Source organism: Danio aesculapii, chromosome 18 (assembly GCF_903798145.1).
Source record: "Danio aesculapii chromosome 18, fDanAes4.1, whole genome shotgun sequence".
Classification (NCBI taxonomy): domain Eukaryota; kingdom Metazoa; phylum Chordata; class Actinopteri; order Cypriniformes; family Danionidae; genus Danio; species Danio aesculapii.
In genome coordinates, this window is record NC_079452.1 from 21213730 (window position 1) to 21236229 (window position 22500).

The following is a 22500-nucleotide window of genomic DNA, read 5'->3' on the forward strand; positions in this document are numbered from 1 at the left end:
GTAAAAAACTGGTACAAACTGTAAAAGCAATTTCTCTTTTTACAGTAAACTACTGTATTTCATTAATTTATGGATGTAATATGTCTGTGTTTTGAATTACCAACATCTACACATCTTTTGTAACACAGATAGACACGTTAGCACAGCCATATGTAGCCGGTGATGAGAAAGTTACGAACCAATGCTCATCACAAACAACCAGTGTTGGCAGATGTAGCGGAAATCACGCTAAGTGGAAATCACGCTAAGTGGGGGGGGGGGGGGGGTGACAGTCACTGAAATCATGCTAAGTTGGGGGGGTTGTGAGGGTCGTGGAAATCACGCTAAGTTGGGGGGTTGGGGTTGTGACAGTCGCTGAATTCACACTAAGTTGGGGGGGGGGTTGTGATGGTTGCTGAAATCATGCTAAGTTGGGGGGGGGGGGGTTGTGACAGTTGCTGAATTCACACTAAGTTGGGTGGGGGTTGTGACGGTCGCGAAATCATGCTAAGTTGGGGGAGGTTGTGATGGTAGCTGAAATCACGCTAAGTTGGGTGGGGGTTGTGATGGTCGCTGAAATCACGCTAAGTTGGGTGGGGGTTGTGACTGTCGCTGAATTCACACTAAGTTGGGGGGGTTGTGATGGTCGCTGAAATCACGCTAAGTTGGGTGGGGGTTGTGACGGTCGCAAAATCATGCTAAGTTGGGGGGGGGTTGTGACGGTTGCTGAATTCACACTAAGTTGGGGGGGTTGTGATGGTCACTGAAATCACGCTAAGTTGGGGGGGGGGGGTGATGGTCGCGGAAATCATGTTAAGTTGGGGGGGGTTGTGACGGTTGCTGAATTCACACTAAGTTGGGGGGGTTGTGACGGTCACGGAAATCACGCTAAGTTGGGGGGGGGGGGGGGGGGTGATGGTCGCGGAAATCATGCTAAGTTGGGGGGGGGGGGGGTTGTGACAGTCACTGAAATCATGTTAAGTTGGGGGGGTTGTGACGGTTGCTGAATTCACACTAAGTTGGGGGGGTTGTGACGGTCACAGAAATCACGCTAAGTTGGGGGGGGGTGTGATGGTCGCGTAAATCACGCTAAGTTGGTGTGGGGGGTTGTGACGATCGCGGAAATCTCGCTAAGTTGGTGGGGGAGTTGTGACGATCGCAGAAATCTCGCTAAGTTGGGGGGGGTTGTGACGGTCGCGAAAATCACGGTAAGTTGGAGGGGGGGTTGTGACGTTAAACCCCCGCGTATAAACGTATAAACCCGCTTCAACAAACCGTAAAAACACTGCCTAAAGAAAAATAATAAAAAAGAAAAGTAATAATAAATAAAAATAATAATAATAATAATAGAAAAAATGCAAAATTTTATAAAATAAAAGAAAAAAACTGTTGGTTGGGCACGTGTCATAAAAGTTAGAAAACCCCTGCTTTAGACAATGTCTGGAATATATATGACTAGTAAGGAGTAAGTTTAGGGCACATCTAAAACATGTGAGACAAGTCTGCTTCGCCTGTGTGACCCCTTATACAGGTCGTTTACTTACTTTTTTACATTAATTCAACTTGTCAATTTTAAGTAAAACACTTTTGACAGTGTAACAGCGGCAGAAAGGCAGCATCCAAAGCTGGGATCTCTAGAAACAGAGCCCTCATTCTCCAGAAACATGTTCGAGCTGTGAGTCACCATTATACCTCCTGCCTTACACAGATTAAACTTGGCAAAAGCCCCGTCCAGATTCCCTCCGAGAGAAACCCCTCCTCGCCAAACATGCAGTAAATACAGCGCCAGTGCTTTTCAAGTCCTCTGTGTTTTATAAGAGATGATCTGAGGTCTGAAGACAATGCAGAAATGGCTGTGAGATAATAAAGGGCTAGAAAAGATGGCTCTTATTTGTTTGGACGAACCCCATCTGGAACATCAGGTTCAGTTTGAGATTCGGAGTGTTACACAACAGCGTTTAGCACTCATAACCGTAATCCAACTTTCTGATTACACAATAAGACTGTTTTTAGTCTTCTTGGGAAAATCTGCGGGGGTTATACTGGCACCATGCACCAAAAATCAGAGTAAAATAATAATAAAAATAATAATAATGGAGATGGTGGCTCAGTGGTTAGCACTGTCAGCAAGAAGGTCACTGGTTCAAGTCCCAGCTGGGCCAGTTGGCGTTTCTGTGTGGAGTTCGCATGTTCTCCCTGTGTTGGCGTGAGTTTCCTCTGGGTGCTCCAGTTTTCCCCACAGTCCAAACACATGCGCTATAGGGGAATTGATTGACTAAATTTGTCGTAGTGTATGAGTGTGTGTGTGAATGAGTGTGTATGGATGTTTCCCAGTACTGGGTGGCAGCTGGAAGAGCATCCGCTGTGTAAAACTTGCTGGACAAGTTTGGCGGTTCATTCCACTGTGGTGACCCCTGATGAATAAAGGGAGTAAGCCGAAGGAAAATAAATGAAATAATAATAATAATGATAATAATAATAATAATAATAATAATGATAATAATAATAATAATAATAATAATAATAATAATAATGATAATAATAATAATAATAATAATGATAATAATAATATTAATAATGATAATAATAATATTAATAATAATAATAATAATGATAATAATAATAATAATAATAATAATAATAATAATAATAATAATAATGATAATAATAATAATAATAATGATAATAATAATAATAATAATAATAATAATAATAATAATATTGATACTATTAATAATAATAATAATAATATTGATACTATTAATAATAATAATAATAATAATAATAATAATAGTGATAATAATAATAATAATAATAATAATAATAATAATAATGATAATAATAATAATAATAATAATAATAATAATAATAATAATGATAATAATAATAATAATGATAATAATAATAATAATAATAATAATAATAATATTGATACTATTAATAATAATAATAATAATATTGATACTATTAATAATAATAATAATAATAATAATAATAATAATAGTGATAATAATAATAATAATAATAATAATAATACTATTAATATTAATAATAATAATAATAATAATAATAATAATAATAATGATAATAATAATAATAATAATAATAATAATAATAATAATGATAATAATAATAATAATAATAATAATATTGATACTATTAATAATAATAATAATAATATTGATACTATTAATAATAATAATAATAATAATAATAATAGTGATAATAATAATAATAATAATAATACTATTAATAATAATAATAATAATAATAATAATAATAATAATAATATTGATAATAATAATAATAATAATAATAATAATAATAATAATAATAATAATAATAATAATAACAATAATAATAATAATAATAATATTGATAATATTAATAATAATAATAATAATGATGATGATGCACTAATAGTATTCTATAACATTAAGAGTACAGTTTATTTAGCTGCTTGTTCGAACTACTTATTTTAAATGAGTTGAAACCACACAAATGTTGAGATTTTCTTTGGGACAACCTAATTTTTTATGTCTAATCCACTTAATCGTGTTAACTCAATCGATTTGTGTTGGGACAACATGAATGAATTGTGTGCATTTTTTACAGTCTTATACTATCATTATCTGTTCTTTATTACTAAACACGTTAACGCCACTCCAAATGGAGCGAAAATGCGACTGTGGCTGTAACAGCTGTTTCTGATGTTTAATTAAAGGGTTAGTTCACAGAAAAATTTAGATGACAGGTTAGTCAACATTTACTCGTCCTCCACTTGTTCCTCTTTGAGTTTACTTCTTGAACACGAAGCAGATACACTGAAGAATGCTTGAACAAACTGACCTACATATTTTCGCTGCTTTTTTCCAACATTTTTGATTTGTGTTTAATAGAAGAAAGGCATTACAGTTTAGAAGCGCTTATGTGTGAGTAAATGCTGAGGTACTTTTCATTTATGGGTGAACTGTCCCTTTAAGTGCATCCCTTTAAGAAACACACTTACCTCAGACAAGCAACAAATATTCTTCTTGTTAAAAAATGCAAGTGTCAATAAAAATCTGAAATTTAATGGCAAAAAATGCATATATTGCAACAAAAATCAAACACAGATCCATGAATGATGCTTTCACTGTGTCAAAAGTAAATCAGTAAGTGAATTAATGTAAATTCTGAATTAATTAAAGCGTGCATGACATTTTTAGAAATAATTTACAGTGAAAACTCTGCATTGACATTTTCACATTCTTTGTTTACACATTTCTTTTCTTTTTTGCTTGCATCCCTGGCTCATTATGGATATGTACCCCTGTATACATTTCTAGAGAGCGCGAGTACACTTTTTCAGATCTCAAATTGGCAAGTGCCATTCGTGCCTGCTGTTCTCACGTAAATCCACCAGAGGTCGCTGTCGACTGACTGACTGACCGACCGAAACCCTCAGCCACCCCCTTCCATAAATCCAACGACAGTGTTTTCAAAAGAAATCCAGAAAAGAAAAGTCCTCGCGGTTGCCTGAATTTTACCTCATTTTCAGATCTTACCATGTTCTCACCCTGTTATTTACTTGTTTATTTTATTTTTTGCTTTTGTTTTTGTTTTACCTGCTTTCTGGAATCGTTCTTCACCGGACTCAAACTTCTTCATCATGGCCAACTCCTTTCTGTGTCTCAAGTCCACCAACGTACATGGTGAGCTACTGGGCAAACTGGTAACAGCGGAAAAGTGGAGGTGAGTGGTCAGCTGGTAGCACGAAAAGAAACAGAAGCCATTGGCGGTATCATACCACCCCGTAGCCCGTAGACGAAATGCAGACATATGTAGCTCTGGCTACATAATTCACGCTCTCCAGAAATGTATACGGGGGTACGTTTTCACAATGAGTCTGTGTTGTTTTTTTGTTTGCATGTAGTGCGCGTTTCAAAAGCAGACTTGCACAACAAATTCCTCATTTAAGCCAAAAACACCATCTCTTATGACTGAGGCATGTTAGAGCACAGAAATTTAATTTATGAATGTTTTTTAATTGAACACATTTTAATTTTAAATGTAACTTTAATGTGTAATGTTGTTTTAATGTTAAGTTGTTTCAACAACCTTTTTTGTTTCCTTTAGTTGTTTTCAAAGAGAGTTTAAAACCAAGAGTGTATCCCTTTTTAATCTTATCTGAGCAATGTTTTCTCCATGATATACCCCGCAGCAGCAGCACAACAAGCGTCTCATTTAAGCCAAAATCAACATACATGGTAATTAACCACATCTTTGGGACTGAGGCGTGTACGAGATGCTTGTGATAAAATCTAACTTCCTCTGATATTGCTTTAAAGATAAAGGTAAATTAATAAAATTACAATCAGATTTGAACACTGTAATGAATGCACTTTGTACTTCGATTTCTTGCCTTATTTTAGGTCTAAATATCAAACAATTCTTAAATTAAGAAGCGATTTCTAGACAAACAAAAAATATTGTCTTGTTTTCAGAAGTAATATGTCAAAATTAAGTGAGTTTTGCGTTAAAACAAGCTAAATCATCTCATTTTAAAGCAAAAACTATATTTTTCTTACTCCATTGGCAGATTATTTTGCTTCTTTTAAGGAAAAACTCACTTAATTTTGACATTATTTTAAGACAATATTTTTTGCTTGTCTATAAAACTAATATTGCTTAAGGGGGCTAATAATATTGACCTTAAAATGGCTTTAAAACAGTTAAGAACTGCTTTTATTCCAGCCGAACTAAAACAAATAAGACTTTCTCCAGAAGAAATAATATTACTGGAAATACTGTGAAAAATTCCTGAATCTGTTCAACATCATTTGGGAAATATTTTAAAACAGAAATTGACAATAGGGTGAATAATTCTGACTTCAACAGTAAGTAGGCTGGTGTTCACTCACCATCGGTGTTGATCTGCTCAGGCGTCTGCAGCGGCAGGATATATTCAGACGTCATCGCCTGATTGGCTGAATCCGCAGCAGCTGCCTCTGGCTTCTCGATGTCATTGGTGGAGGTGGTGGTGGAGGAGACGGGGATGTGGCAGAATTTCCCGGTGAAGGTTGGCGGACAGAGACACTGATCCTTCTGGACACACACTCCTCCGTTCTTACACAACATCGGACACAAGACTGACAGGAGAAACAGAGAGAGAGAATCACAAGACTGCTGTGATATGTTTAACAGTCATCATAATCCTTCATTTTCCTTCAGATTAGTCCCTTATTTATCAGGGGGTCGCCACAGTGGAATGAACCGCCAACTATTCCAGCATATGTTTTACACAGCGGATGCAACCCATCTCATGGATGTTCTGATCTATAAAGGAGGTGTGTTAAGGCGCAATGTTGGCGCTTTGCTATTTTGAGGAACTGAAATAGACAGCGCCATTGATCAACTAAAAACTGCTGAGCGCATTAGTTATGCGCCTATGCAGGTCTAAACACTTACACATTGCTAAATACACACTGTACAGCAATACACACATATCTTTACAGATGAAAACAACTAATGGTCATCATAATCCTTCGTTTTCCTTCAGATTAGTCCCTTATTTATCAGTGGGTCGCCACAGTGGAATGAACCGCCAACTATTCCAGCATATGTTTTACACAGTGGATGCAACCCAGAACTGGGAAACACCCATACACACTCATTCACACACACACACACACACACACACACACACAGCCTTATTTACTTTCCCTTATAGCGCATGTGTTTATACTTTGGTGGAGCATCCGGAGGAAACCGACGCCAACATCGGGAGAACATGCACACATCCACAACTCCACATAGAAATGCCAACTGACCCAGCTGGGCTCGAATCAGTGACCTTCCTGCTGCGAAGCAACCGTGCTAACCACTGAACCACTGAGTTTTTCCTTTCATATTTCAGCAAATAGGATTGTAAACAAATGATTAGCTATACTTTCCCATTCACTGCGCTTTAAGTTCACCCAACTATGACGACTTCCGCTGTTAAGAAACCCGGAAATGTGAAAAGGGCTTATAAAAACACTGCAAATCCCTCATCGATGACTTCATCCATCTCTCAACCGCACGGAGAAAAAGGAAGTTATGCAACTGTTGTTCTGAAAACCGCTATTGTGCTTTTGACGAAAGATTCAGAAGGGATGTAGAGTCTTGGTTGTGTGCCTCTCAAAAATGGAAAGTTTCTAATAAAAGCAGCTGTTGTATTTCTTCTATTTCATTAGTCGGCTCAGCATGTCTTCTAGATCATCCGTCCGTGGTTTAGTAATGCATTTGGAAAGCATGGACAGGGATTGTGCCTAAAGAAATGAAAGGTAATGTACCAAATGAGAGAGAAAAAGAGGCTGTTATTACAGTACTCACGTGCAATCGCTCGAGCACAATCTCTAAATCTGAACACGCTAGTCAAACAAGAAAAATGTAGAAGAAAAACAGCTTACAACAACAGGTAACACACTTACCGGGCTCTATCATACACTCGGCGCAATAAGGTGCAAGAGATGTTTGGCGCGATTTGCTGCTATTTTCAGACCAGCGCAAATGTAATTTTCATGTTTTGCACCACATCGTTTAAATAGCAAATCCATTTGCGCCACTTTGTGGACTCATGTGTGTGCTGGTCTATAAAGGAGGTGTGTTAAGGCGCAATGTTGGCGCTTTGCTATTTTGAGGAACTGAAATAGACAGCGCCATTGATCAACTAAAAGCTGCAGAGCGCGTTAGTTATGCGCCTATGCAGGTCTAAACACTTATACACAGGATGTACAGCAATACACAAATATCTTTACAGATGAAAACAATTAAAGAACTAAAGCGATACAGGTGATTATTTTCTACATGAATATTAGAACCACTGCCTCCATGCCTCATCTCAGGGGGCTTTTTTTTGTTTATTCTTGATAATTTGCATGTGTTGTTATTATTATTATCAGTATTATTTATTATATGTATATTTATATTTGTTTTAATAAACACAAGTGTAGATTTGTCCACCTGTGGAGTTTTGGAGACGTCTGCATCAGCATATGGGGCATAAGAACAGGACGTGTGTTTGGATATAACTCAGTGTTTTGACCACACTTCATTATTATTGTTCATTTATTCCTTTGCTGGAGATTAGAGCTGAATTTAGAAATAGTTTTGACACAAATCTTTGTGTTTAACAAACTAAATTAAATATGTGGGCTAATGGATGTGTTCAGTGGAGTGAGTTTCCACCGTTTCCTCACTCCACCAAAGTAAAGGAGTAAAGAGTGAAAGTAAAGTAAAGAGGCTGACTCTTAAAGGGAATGGGAGATGAGACTCTGATTGGTTTAATGAACGTTATGCTCAAAACACAGCCAGAACTCATTAAGAGAATAAGCACAACCCTGTTAGACCATGCGCCTGGGCACAGAGCTTATTTTTCCATCCTTAAAAAAGCAAAAATGGATTCAGACACGGCCTTAATGCTTGTGCGCCATGTGCTTTAGAATTAAAATAGAGCCCTTAATGCTAGAACGTTCTAAATGAATAGGGCAAAGAGGGATAACTGTGAACAGAACACAACCAGGAACTCTGCTTCTAACTACAGCTCTAGAGCTGTATTTGCAAGTGTACAAGTTTGCGATGCACTTTGCGAATGTTTGTGAGAACAATGGATTTGGGAAACGCCAAATCAACAAACTATGTTTGTAGCGACGGAACTTGCGACCTTAGTTGGCTAACTATGGTTTTCGGAAACGCACCCCAGGTTGTTTAAGATGCATTTGTAAATTTGACTTCTCAGAAAATGTGAAAAAATAAACATGCAAGAATGTGTTATAGGCACCATATGACAGTCAGATATAATGCAAAATGCAATGGTTAAAATACTTCAAAAAGGTAATTAATGCTAATTACTAATTAAATCAATAAAATTGTATCAAAATTACTTTTCTAATTACTTTGTCTGAAAAGTGACTTAATTCGTCAATAATTTATTTAATTGCTTATAAATCTCAACACATGGACAACAGATATTAAACTAAATGTATGTACAGTATTTAAGGCAAGTAAATTATAAGTAACTGTAACTAAATTGCTTAAAAATGAAAAGTAAGTCTCTTAATTTTGTTTGCAAGCCTCATTATTTTACGTTGACTTTAAATAAGAGCAGCATTGAATCATATCTAACATGGCATGGTGCCGAAAGAGATGCAGATGTTGTTATGAAACATGTTTATTAAGGATGTCCTTCATTTTAGTTCAAATAATGACTAAAAGGACGCAAGAAAAACAACACACTGTTTGGAGACTGTGAAGGAGACACAGAGAAGATGACAAATGAGAAATCATCTCTATTTTTCTGTAGAGTAAACACACACAAACAGTGAGAAGACGGTGGAGATCTGTCCTCCTTGGCTGACCTATTTACTACCAGCTGTTGGTGACAAGAGAATGTGTGTGTGTGTGTGTGTGTGTGTGTGTGTGTGTGTGTGTGTGTGTGTGTGTGTGAGTGATGTGATGTGATAAATCTGTGCAGATTCTGAGCTCACAGACCATTATATCTAGTTAGAGGATTTAACTTTCATTTCACAGAAAGTAACACACACACACACACACACACACACACACACACACGTATTAGCCAGATTTAGCGGAAACCGAACATCAGCCAAAGTCCACAAGTCTCCATCATTTCTACAGCAGGTTCAGAGCACGTCAGCATTCACGTTCTACCATATACAAGCAAATCATTTAAAATAATCATAAGATAGCATCTAAACAAAAAATAAATGTATAGAGCATTAAAATTAAATACTTTAAACATACCTGAAAATAAAAAGAACAAAATAAAAAGGATTCAATAAATAATAAAAGATAAAAACAAATAATTTAATTGGCTGTTTTACTTCAATCTAACAGTGAATAAGTTAAAACAGGTGAGAAAAACTCTATAGTAATAGCGTAATAGCGACAGTAAAAATGAATCAATAAATACCCCTTTTTTCCGGACCCCCTTTTGCCTTCAGAACTTGGATTCAACAAGCTACTGGAAATATTCAGAGATTTTGCTCCATATTGACATGATAGCATCACGCAGTTGCTGCAGATTTGTCGGCTGCACATCCATGATGCCAATCTCCCGTTCCACCACATCCCAAAGCTGCTCTATTGGATTGAGCTCTGGTGACTGTGGAGGCCACTTGAGTACAGTGAACTCATTGTCATGTTCAAGAAACCAGTCTGAGATGATTCACGCTTTATGACATGGTGTGTTATCCTGCTGGAAGTAGCCATCACAGGTGATCAGAGGTAGCCATCAGCGCTGTGTAATTGCATGTCTTTATAGTTATTATATGCAAAAAGTGGGTAAATTCATTGTAACTTGGAACTGAATGTTTAACTGTGTGTAACAGTGTGATTTCATTTTTATAACTTTGCACATACAGTAATTCATTTACTTAATCATTTCAAAGCAACGGGTTTACTCACCTTTTATAAGACAACTACTTGCTTTAAATCTCAGTGCTGTGTTGCTGCTGGAAGGAAATCTGATGCGTGAAACACATATGCCAGACTAATCGGTGGTTCAATCCGCTTTGGTGACCCCTGATAAATAAGGGACTACACCAAATGATAGTGAGTGAGTGATTGCTTGCTTTAAAAGAAATGGATTTACTACAACTACTGAAATTTGTACACTATAGTAAATCCTGACAGCCGGTAATTGATTGATTGATTTATTTTTCATAAACTTGAAGAAAAATAACTTCTCTCTCCTCCCTCTGACAGCTCCTCTCTGATTGGTGTATAATGGCACAAGGGCGGAGTCAACCAGTCACTAACCATCCAACCATCCAATCAAATGATCATGGACAAGATCAAGCGACACCTATTTGTTCTTGTTTTCACTAAGATATGAAACCTAAAGCTGATCACACCTTCAGTTTCATAGTGAACATAACAGTTTATTTATTTATTTATTTATTTATTTATTTATTTATTTATTTATTTATTTATTTATTTATTATTTTTTTTAATTAATTAATTTATTTATTTATTTAATTTATTTATTATATTTATTTATTTATTTATTTATATTTTTAATTAATTAATTAATTAATTAATTAAGTAATTAAAAATAAATAAATAAATTAATTAAATAATTAAATAAATAAATAAATAAATAAATAAATAAATTTATTAATTTTTTGTTGAAATTTATTTATTTTTTTTTATTTAATTTATTTATTATATTTATTTGTTTATTTATTTATTTTTTTATTAATTAATTAATTTATTTATTTATTTTATTTGTATTTTTTTTATTTATTCATTTATTTATTTAATTTATTTAATTTATTTATTTATTTATTATTTTTATTTATTTATTTTTTTTAATGGCCTGATTTATTATGCAATGTGGACTGGAATTAACAAAATATGGATCCCTGAGAAAATGAAATGGATTTCCGACTGTTAAAAAAAAGAAAAAAATAAATACTACATTTTTTAAGGTAAGTGGTTGCAAACAATGTATACAGGCTAAATGTAAACAAACAAATGAACTGTACTAAATTTAATTTGTTTGTTAAAATTCAGCCAGTATAAATTGTTAGCAACCACGCACTTCAAAAAAATTACGTAAATCCAACCAGTCATTCTTCTTAGTATGTGAGTATCTACAATCTCTCCTAATGAGCTCTGTACTTAATGCTGTTTGTGTCCAGTAAAGTCATGTTCATTACAGAGGAAGCAGTAACACTATTATCTACATCAGATGAGATGCAGTTTGTAGGATGGATCTGGTTTTAGGATGCTGTCAATGGAGCAGTGCATTGTTTAGACATTTCAGTACAACAGCACTTTATAGTTTCCACCTCTGAATCAAATTAAATCCCTATTTGTTGTGATCATCCTCATTCGTTAAACTAAACAGAACATGTCCATGTTGTTGGCAAAACACAGTGTACCCTTGTGAAATAGATGTGCATGTGTATTGTACTGAACCACCGTGAACTTAATACCTTGAATGTTTATTTCATTCATTCATTTTCCTTTGGCTTAGTCCCTTATTTATTACGGGTCGCCACAGTGGAATGAACTGCCAACTATTCCATATGTTTTACACAGCGGATGCCCTTTCAGCTGCAAGCAATTTAGTTTATCCAGTTCACCTATAGCGCATGTGTTTGGACTGTGGGGGAAACCGGAGCACCCTGAGGAAACCCACGCCAACACGGGGAGAACATGCAAACTCCACACAGAATGCCTACTGACCCAGCTGGGACTTGTTTGCATTTTAAGAGCCCAAAAGAGCATAGTTGTGTACATAAAATGCTGAATATATTTTCCCTATAAGTGTTTGGTGTTGTTATGGCAGAGGTTTGTGCGTCTGCAGATGAATGAGCTGTACTGCTTTCATGAACACTTGCTTTTCAGCTCATCCGCTAAACTCAAACAGCCCAAAACACCTTCGCACTTCATAAAACTGCACCAGCAGGACTTTCTCCTTTTCCAGCCTCGCCACAGATATTCTGCTGTTTCGAAAGCATCGCATAAATATTGGCTCCATGCGGACAGCGGGAAGCCAAATCTACACTTTCAGAGAGGGGGGAAATATGTAAATAAAATTCTTTTGAAATGAAGAAAGGCCAGGGATATGCACTGCTTGACTGAAACAACAGAATTATGAAAGTCCTGACAGAAGAAAGACATTTTCATTGGAGAAAGTCCAGCGCGGAGGAGGACGAGCCTCATTTGCACTTCAGAGATTCATTCAGAGAAGGTCTTTCTTAGCTGGAGGAGTTCAAGACTCGAGTGCAAATAATATCTGTAAATTAGCAGTTTTCCATATTTTGTGATTCATGTTTTTATTTTTACCTTTTTATTTATCTAGAGTTCTAGAGTTCACACTTAGCTGATGATTGATTATAAAGCGTGTTTGGCATGGGAGAGAGCCCTGAGCTCATAAGATCCTTGAGCCTGGGGCTCCCTCCCGTTTGCAAGGTGAGAGGGGAGTTTGAGCTCAGGTAGATCTGGAGAACTCCCCTGCTGCAGTAGCTGATGAACAGATTACTAGGAGCATGTCTATGGTGCCGATTTGGATCAGTCAATTAACTTAAGCCGCATTTTTTTGGACGGTGGGAGGAAACCGGGGAACCCGAGGGAAACCCACGTGAGCACAGGGAGGACGTGTAACATCAGCACAGAAACGTCGGCTGGCTTGGTAAGGACTAGAACCAGTGACGTTCTTACTGTGAGGCAACAGTCCTAACCACTGGGCCGCCGTGCCACTCATCTAGGAAAGGAGGAGGAGAAGGGGTGGAAGGGGGGATTCTTCAAAACGAAGATGGCTGTTATATGGAACTGAGGGTATTTATGGTGACTTGGGAATCGTCTGATTGGTGAATCATAAATTGGATAATATGGAGCCGGCTGCAAGCAATTAAAAGCATGTGATCCTCTCCTAATTAGTTAATAAATAAACTTATGGGATCTTGATTTTTCTTCCAACAACTTTAAACCTTGAAAAGTGTGTAAAAAGTGATTTTATGAACATTTTCAATAGTTTAAAGTGCTATATTGTCTGGGTTGGTGTTATATATTACACTACAAAAACCTTGTAATAAACTGCCAGTACATTTTCTGCTATTTTACACACTTATTTCCCTATTTATTATTTCTTACATTATTTCAAATGGCTAAAATGTCAATAAAAGTCACTTTGTTAAACTGCAGAGTTGAATTTTCAACATCAAAAGTCGACAGAGCATATTTTCAACCCAGGTTCATTATGGATACGTAACCCTGTATCCATTTCTGGAGAGCACGAAATACGCCCCAGGAGCTACGTTTTTTGGAGTTGTTGTTTTTCTCGAATCCACTAGAGGCCGCTGTGTACACTTTTTCAGATCTCAAATTTCTGCAAGTGCCATTCGTGCCTGCTGTTCTCACGTAAATCCACCAGAGGCCGCTGTCGACTGACTGACTGACCAACTGATCCACATGGCACCACAAAAAGGAACGGCGTCATACTGCCCCATAGCGTTCGTTTTAAAGATGAAATGCAGCCAAACGTACCTCTGGCTACATAATTCATGATCTCCACAAATGTATACAGGGCTACGTTTTCAGAATGAGCCTATGTTGATGTTTTTTTACAGTATATAGTGAAAATTTGGATATATCTAGGCTTAGCTCAATAATAAGAGTTCCCCATTTGGAAATGACAGTGAGACTCCGTTGTTTACTAATTTTTATGTAAATCTTGTATGTGTAAACTACCAGGGTGAAAACCCAGTGTAAAATACTTATTCTAATTGCTAAATGCATCTTTAGTTAGATTAAGGTGTATATTTTTATGTATATTGTCTCTAAATATATCTCGGACGGTTCTTTTTGACGAGTATAATTATAATTTAGCCTATATTTCATCCACAACACATAACTCAATGTTTACAAACTTTCATTTAATTTAATTTGACTTCATACACTCACTCCTACTAGCTGAAATAAACCTACCTAAGATCATCTAAAATTGTCATTTAATAAGGAATCCAAATAGTTTGAACAAATTGAGTATTTTGTGTGTGCGTGAGAGAGAGAGAGAGAAAGAGAGAGAGAGAGTGAGAAAGAGAGAGATAAAAAGAGAGAGCGAGACAGCAGGCACTGATGAGCTGCAGAGCATCAGATCAGATCTCATTAATATTCATGACCCTTCCAAATATGGTCAAAACTGAGCTTTTCATTCTAGGGGTAATTCCTGGGGTTATAAATGATCATATAAAAGCATTTCTGTAGACTTTTTAAACTTAACTAAGCCACACACCTACTATGAACAGAAATCAGAGAACAATAATGAATCAACGTACTATTTGGCACTTTTAAGACTAAAAAGAAATACTCAAATTAGAGATAGAAGATTAAAAAAATGTTTGCAAGAGGAGTTTCGAGAGCAGTTTATGAGCGCAGATATACTCCGATTTTGGGCACATGTGTATGAAGTTCAAGGCTGACTGCATCAACAGAGTCAAAGGAGGAAAACGCAGAGCTATTCTGAGGTAAATTGAAGACACATGCTGGTAAATGTCTTCTTGAATAGAGGAGGCTGCAAATCAGTTCATTTCAGTGGGTGTCTGAAACACATGCTGATGTAGCAATCCACTGACCAATGAGAATATATAACAGCATTTTAATAACAGACTGTTATGAATACACGATGAGAAAATACACTCACCGGCCACTTTATTAGGTACACTTTACTAGTACTGGGTTGGACCCCTTTTGCCTTCAGAACTCCCTTAATCCTTCATGGCGTAGATTCAACAAGGCACTGGAAATATTCCTCCGAGATTTTGCTCCATATTGACATGATAGCATCACGCAGTTGCTGCAGATTTGTCGGCTGCACATCCATGATCCAAATCTCCCGTTCCACCACATCCCAAAGCTGCTCTATTGGATTAGGCTGTGGCATTGACACGATGCTCAATTGGTACTAATGAGCCCAAAGTGTGCCAAGAAAATATCCCCCACACCATCACAGCACCACCAGCAGCCTGAACCGCTGATACAAGGCAGGATGGATCCATGCTTTCATGTTGTTGAGGCCAAATTCTGACCCGACCATCAGCAGAAATGGAGACTCATCAGACCAGGCAATGTTTCTCCAATCTCCTATTGTCCAGTTTTGGTGAGCCTGTGTGAATTGTAGCCTCAGTTTCCTGATCTTAGCTGGCAGGAGTGGCACCCGGTGTGGTCTTCTGCTGCTGTAGCCCATCCGTCTCAAGGTTGGACGTGTTGTGTGTTCAGAGATGCTCTTCTGCAGACCTCGGTTGTAACGAGTGCTTATTTAAGTTACTGTTGCCTTTCTCAGCTGGAACCAGTCTGGCCATTCTCCTCTGGCATCAACAAGGCATTTGCGCCCACAGAACTGCCGCTCACTGGATATTTCCTCTTTGTCGGACCATTCTCTGTAAACCCTAGAGATGGTTGTGCGTGAAAATCCCAGTACATCAGCAGTTTCTGAAATACTCTGAGCAGCCCGTCTGGCACCAACAACCATGCCATGTTCAAAGTCACTTAAATCCCCTTTCTTCCCCATTCTGATGCTCAGTCTGAACTGCAGCAGATCGTCTTGACCATGTCTACATGGCTAAACGCATTGAGCTGCTGCCATGTGATTGGATGATTAGAAATGTACGTTAACAAGCAGTTGGACAGGTGTACCTAATAAAGTGGCCGGTGAGTTTAGATAAATAAAGCTACAAAAAGTCTTTTTAAAGCCTGCTTTCATGTTTCATGTCCTTGTAAAAATCATGTAAAGCAACAGTATCTTGAAGAGAGGGTTCAAGAGTTTACTGTACGGCATTATGAATCTCTGTAATCAATTAACACACATGAACTGACTCCATCTAATTTCACAGCAGGATTGCATATTGGATTTTTCCATACAGTAATAACTGGAATAACATACGAAGCGTCTGAATGTTACATATAGTACAGTATACGTGCACATGTAGAGGCAGACATGTGACAGCTTTTGGCTCTTTGCCGGTGCAGATGTTCTGGGGCCCTACAATCCAACACAGGTAAATGAATTAACTCTCAGAGCGCGCGCGCGCACACACACACACACAAACACACACACACACACACACTTTTCACAATGACTGCAAGACTAGTTTTTGGCTCCATGTTTCTATCACTGTCATCCAAAGGCAAGAGGACACAAATGATCCGTACACTCATCTGTATTTTCAAGCTAAGTTGTGCAAGGAAACACACATAGTTACTTGTTTTTTATTAATCTGCCCCTGTAATCCTAATAAAAGATGTTGTTTTACTGTCACTAGCTCTCATTTCTAATTGATATTGATTGTATGTTTTTGCACTATTAAGATTTTCAGTTCCTGTCAGTGTTTTGCATGTTTTGGACTATTTTAGTCGCAGTGACGCTCTGAAACAACAAGCATATGGCATTCATTTGGTGAAGATGAAACGCTTCCAGGCCAGAGGAGGAACAATCCTGGAGAATTCTGGACGCTTCATAGAGGATCTCTTTGTTCTTGCCTGATATTGAGTCAGAATCGCTTTGATTAGATCATTTGAAACATGGAATCAGTGTGGAGATTGTATTAGAGATTTACTCTATGATTGGATCATATGAATCAGTGAATTGTTAACTTAAGACTCTCTGACCAGATCTTTTGAATCAGTGAATCATTAACTGCAGATTTACTCTGTCCGGATCATTTGAATCAGTGAATCAATGACTGCAGATTTACTCTGACCGGATCATTTGAATCAATGAATCAATGACTGCAGATTTACTCTGACCGGATCATTTGAATCAGTGAGTCAATAACTGCAGATTTACTCTGACCGGATCATTTGAATCAGTGAATCTTTAACTGCAGTTTTACTCTGACCGGATCATTTGAATTGGTAACTCCTTAACTAGAAATTCTCGGACCAGATCACTTGAATCAGTGAATCTTTAACAGGAGATTTACTCAGACTAGAGCATTTGAATCAGTGAATCTTTAAGGAAATTCACTCTGTTCATTCTGAGTGAATCTTTAACAGGAGATTTACTCAGACTAGATCATTTGAATCAGTGAATCTTTAAGGAAATTCACTCTGTTCACTCTGAGTGAATCTTTAACAGGAGATTTACTCAGACTAGATCATTTGAATCAGTGAATCTTTAACAGGAAATTCACTCTGTTCACTCTGAGTGAATCTTTAACAGGAGATTTACTCAGACTAGATCATTTGAATCAGTGAATCTTTAACAGGAAATTCACTCTGTTCACTCTGAGTGAATCTTTAACAGGAGATTCACTCTGACTAGATCATTTGAATCAGTAAATCTTTAACAGGAAATTTACTGTTCACTCTGAGTGAATATTTAACAGGAGATTTACTCAGACTAGATCATTTGAATCAGTGAATCTTTAACAGGAAATTCACTCTGTTCACGCTGAGTGAATCTTTAACAGGAGATTTACTCAGACTAGATCATTTGAATCAGTAAATCTTTAACAGGAAATTCACTCTGACCAGATCATTTGAATTAGTGAACTGCAGATTTACTTTGACTAGATCATTTGAATCAGTGAATGTTTAACAGGAGATTCACTCTGTTTACTCTGAGTGAACTCTGAGGGATTCATTCTGAGTGTATCTTTAACTGCAGATTAACTTTGACTAGATCATTTGAATCAGTAAATCTATAACAGGAGATTCACACTATTCACTTTGAGTGATTCACTCTGAATGAATCTTTAACAGGAGATTCACTCTGATAGGATCATTTAAATCAGTGTTTCGTTAACTGCAGATTTACTTTTACTAGATCATTTGAATCAGTGAATCTTTAACAGGAGATTCACTTTGTTCACACTGAGTGAACTCTGAATGAATCATTCTGAGTGAATCTTTAACAGGAGATTCACTCTGACCAGATCATTTAAATCGGTATATCGTTAACTGCAGATTTCCAAAATGAAAAAAATAAGCCTTTCTCCAGAAGAAAAAATATTATAGGAAATACTGTGAAAAAGTACTTGCTCTGGTAAACATCATTTGGGAAATATGTATTTAAAAAAAAAATAATAATTCACAGGAGGGCGAATCATTTTGACTTCAACTGATAATCGTTTTGAACACACTGTAAAAAATGGCCGTGATTTCAACAGTAAAAAACTGTAAAACTGCTACAGTACAAATCCGTAACCTGGTAAACGGTATGTTTCCTTAATATATGCGGCGAATAATCGTAAATTGACTTTCCCAGAATTCCCTGCATGGCACATCACTTTTTATGCTTGTTGTTGACATTACTATGGATCTTTTTAGTTGTTTCCCCATCAGTGATGTACATTAGAGATTTATTTTACATCTAATGTTGATAAACAATGTTTATTTCATGACTTTAATGTTATGTGTGTCACCATACTGGTGTTTATTAGCTGTGTAAATGACACTGAGCACCTTCTATACACTGATACACTTTTCAGCTTGTGGGAAAAGTTGTGTGTGATGAGCATTGGGTCATTATGTAACTTTCTCATCACCACCTGCATATGGCTGTGTTAACATGTTAACAAAAGATGTGTAGATATTGATAATTCAATATTAAGTATTAATAAAATACGGTAGTTTACTGTAAAAATGAGACATTACTCTTACGGTTTGTACCCTATTTTTTAACGGTAAAGTACTGGCATCCACAGCTGCCGTTTTTTTAGCGTAAATGTTACGAATTTATTTTTTACAGTGTAATCATGATTATAATTATGACCAAAATAATCGTGATTATGATTTCTCCCATAATCAGCCCTACCTCTTCCCTTAACCAAACTGAGCAAATCCAATGAACCATTTTTTCATTTGTCTTGTGGTAATTCAGCAGTCAAATGACTGAATCCGAAGAGCAAAATTACAAGCAGCTCTCTGGCCACGAGCCTGATGCCAAACCGAGCGTGAAGTCACTGAAAAAGACGTAACCTCCTCTCCACTAAACATCCATCCAGTCCACTAAAGAGACGCTGTGACAGCCGACCGCCGCTTTGAAACACTCATTAATGAGCTGTGATTGCTCAGATCTGGAGGCCAACACCATTCCTCCAACACCGCAAACAAGCACGAGTGTTTATCTCCACACAGGACGCTGATAAATCACCTCCAGCTTTTATGTAACATGCATGTGTTTACCAGACCAACGCGCTGTATAAAATTCATCACCGGAAGAGTTTGCTGTGCGATATTTATTCAGCTCACTCCCTTTATTCATCAGGGGTCGCCACAGCGGAATGAATAGCCAACTTATCCAGCATATGTTTTTCCAGCTGCAACCCAGTACTGGGAAACACCCATACACACTCATTCTCACACACTCTTAAACTCCAGCCAATTTAGTTTAATCAATCCCCCTATAGCGCATGTGTTTAGACTGTTGTGGAAACCGGAGCACCCGGAGGAAACCCACACTAACACGGGGAGAACATGCAAACTCCACACAGAGATGCCTACTGGCCCAGCCGGTACTCGAACCAGTGACCTTCTTGCTGTGAGGCGACAGTGCTAACCACTGAGCCACCGTGTCACCCACTGTGATATGCATAAAAAGTAAAATAAAAATAACAACATACAGTAGACTTGTCACAGCATCTGATGATGAAGCGCTCAGGCCATCTCCAACTTAATTAGGACTTAAACTGTTTCTCATGGCCATAAACAATACAGTATCATTATTGTGTCTACGCTTTCTGGAACAGTTATGTACAGTTAAAACAGTCAACAATGCACATAAACCACAAATAAATAAATAAATAAATAAATAAATAAATAAATAAATAAATTAATTAATTAATTAATTAATAAATAAATAAATAAAGAAAATAATTAATTATTAATCAAAGAATTCTATATATTTAACACATCGAAGAAAAGAAAAAGGGAATTACAGTCTCAATGTGATTTTACTCAAGACAAGAACTGTAGCAAAACATATTGCTTTAAACTTTTCAGTAATACTGTATAAACTATAGTTGCATATTTAGTTTGCTTTTCTCTCCTCATTGGTCTCTGTCTGTTTTCCTCTAATCGTCCATTCATTTATGCCCTTGTGGATGTACAGTCAGATCCAAAAGTCTGAGATTACAGTGTGCTTCAAAATCTAATTTAACTATTAACACAAGTAAATACATCTGCACTTACAATCAGGAAATTACTGTATTTATATATCAGTTAATGAGGCTTACAAAAGAACTATCATAGGTACCAGGACATTAATCAGACATTGGTTTTCTAATCTATAAACTATTTAAAAATTTATTTGTCTATTTATTTATTCATTCATTCACTCATTCATTCATCCACCCATTTATGTATTTATTCATTTTTCATGCATTAATTCATTCATTCTGTTTGCTCGTTCATTCATTCATTCATTCATTCATTCATTCATTCATTCATTTTGTTCATTCATTCATTCATTTATGTATTTATTTTTGAAAGTATTCATTTATTCATGCATTCATTCATTCACTTTGTTTGTTTATTTATTTTTTCATTTATTCATTCATTCATTCATTAATTCATTTATCCATCCATTTATGTATTTATTTATGCATTCATTCATTTTGTTTGTTTGTTTGTTTGTTTGTTTGTTCATTCATTCATTCATTCATTCATTCATTCATCCATTTATGTATTTATTCACTTATTCATGCATTCATTCATTTTGTTTGTTTATTTATTCATTCATTCATTCATCCATCCATTTATGTATTTATTCACTTATTCATGAATTCATTCATTCATTTTGTTTGTTTATTCATTCATTCATTCATTCATCCATCCATCTATTTAGGTATTCATTCATTCATTCAATCATGTATTTATTTATGAATGTATTAATTTATTCATGCATTCATTCATTCATTTTGTTTGTTTATTCATTTATTTTTTCATTCATTCATTCATCCATCCATTTATGTATTTATTCATTCATTCATTCATTCATCCATCTATCCATCCATTTATGTATTTATTCACTTATTCATTCATTCATTCATTCATTCATCCATTTCTGTATTTATTTATGTATGTATTCATTTTTTTCATTTTGTTTGTTTATTTATTTATTTATTAAGGATTTTTGAGTTTTACTTAAGTTGAGATGATCACATGCATTGGACAAATTATATTATACTATATTATATTTTATTAAAATACATTATATTATATTATATTATATTATATTATATTATATTATATTATATTATATTACATTATATTATATTATATTATATTACATTATATTATATTATTCATATACCATAGTACTTAAAAGTCAAATAATACTATGCTATAACTATGACATTTTTATAGTAGTCCTCAAATTTACACGAAATGGTACTCTGTATATATAATTTTATGGTAGTTCCACTAAATTTTGCAAGGAATAATCTGAAAAAACTAAAACAACTGAATCAACTGCATCAGTATTTGCATTGAACATCATGGTATGAATATATCATGACACAATCCTTCATAAAACAGCCCAGCTCATTGTGAGCCCAAGCCAAGAGATGCGTTGTCCTGTGAGTAAACACTATAGTAAGTTATTGTAAATACTGTAGTGTTTTTAAACCATACTATATTTTAGTTTTACTATGTTTTATGTGAGCCTCTCTACCATGGTACGTTTATGTAAGACTTGTTCCCACCCGAGACCTGTTTCCTATTCGACTCCTGTTTCTGCTCCAAGAGAGACTCATTTCCAGCAATCCAGTAACACTGTGACCTATTTACACAAGAGCTGCCTGAAATCTCCATCAGGAGAAGCTCAATCCATTTACATTTACTCTTACAATAGTTTGCTTCTCACCTCCTTTAGGGAACCACAAGCATTAAGGAAAGTTGACCAATTATCTTCCGTGCCCAGTGCTGTGTAAAAGGGTCTAGCTGCAGACCGGGTGCATATGCAAGCTATGTGATGCAATGTAATGCTTTTAATGCATACACCTTACCCCCTAACACCCCTAATCC

At 36.0% G+C, this 22500-nt stretch overlaps 1 protein-coding gene across 4 annotated transcripts in view; it reads right to left on the reverse strand.

Moving 5' to 3' along the window:
- Positions 1-22500, reverse strand: part of LOC130245489 (latent-transforming growth factor beta-binding protein 4) — a 95568-nt gene that overhangs the window by 70306 nt on the left and 2762 nt on the right. For all 4 annotated transcript variants that reach the window (XM_056478187.1, XM_056478186.1, XM_056478185.1 and 1 more), the window contains exon 2: positions 5883-6110. In XM_056478187.1, coding sequence (XP_056334162.1) covers positions 5883-6110 — 228 coding nt within the window. The remainder of the gene's footprint in view (positions 1-5882; positions 6111-22500) is intronic.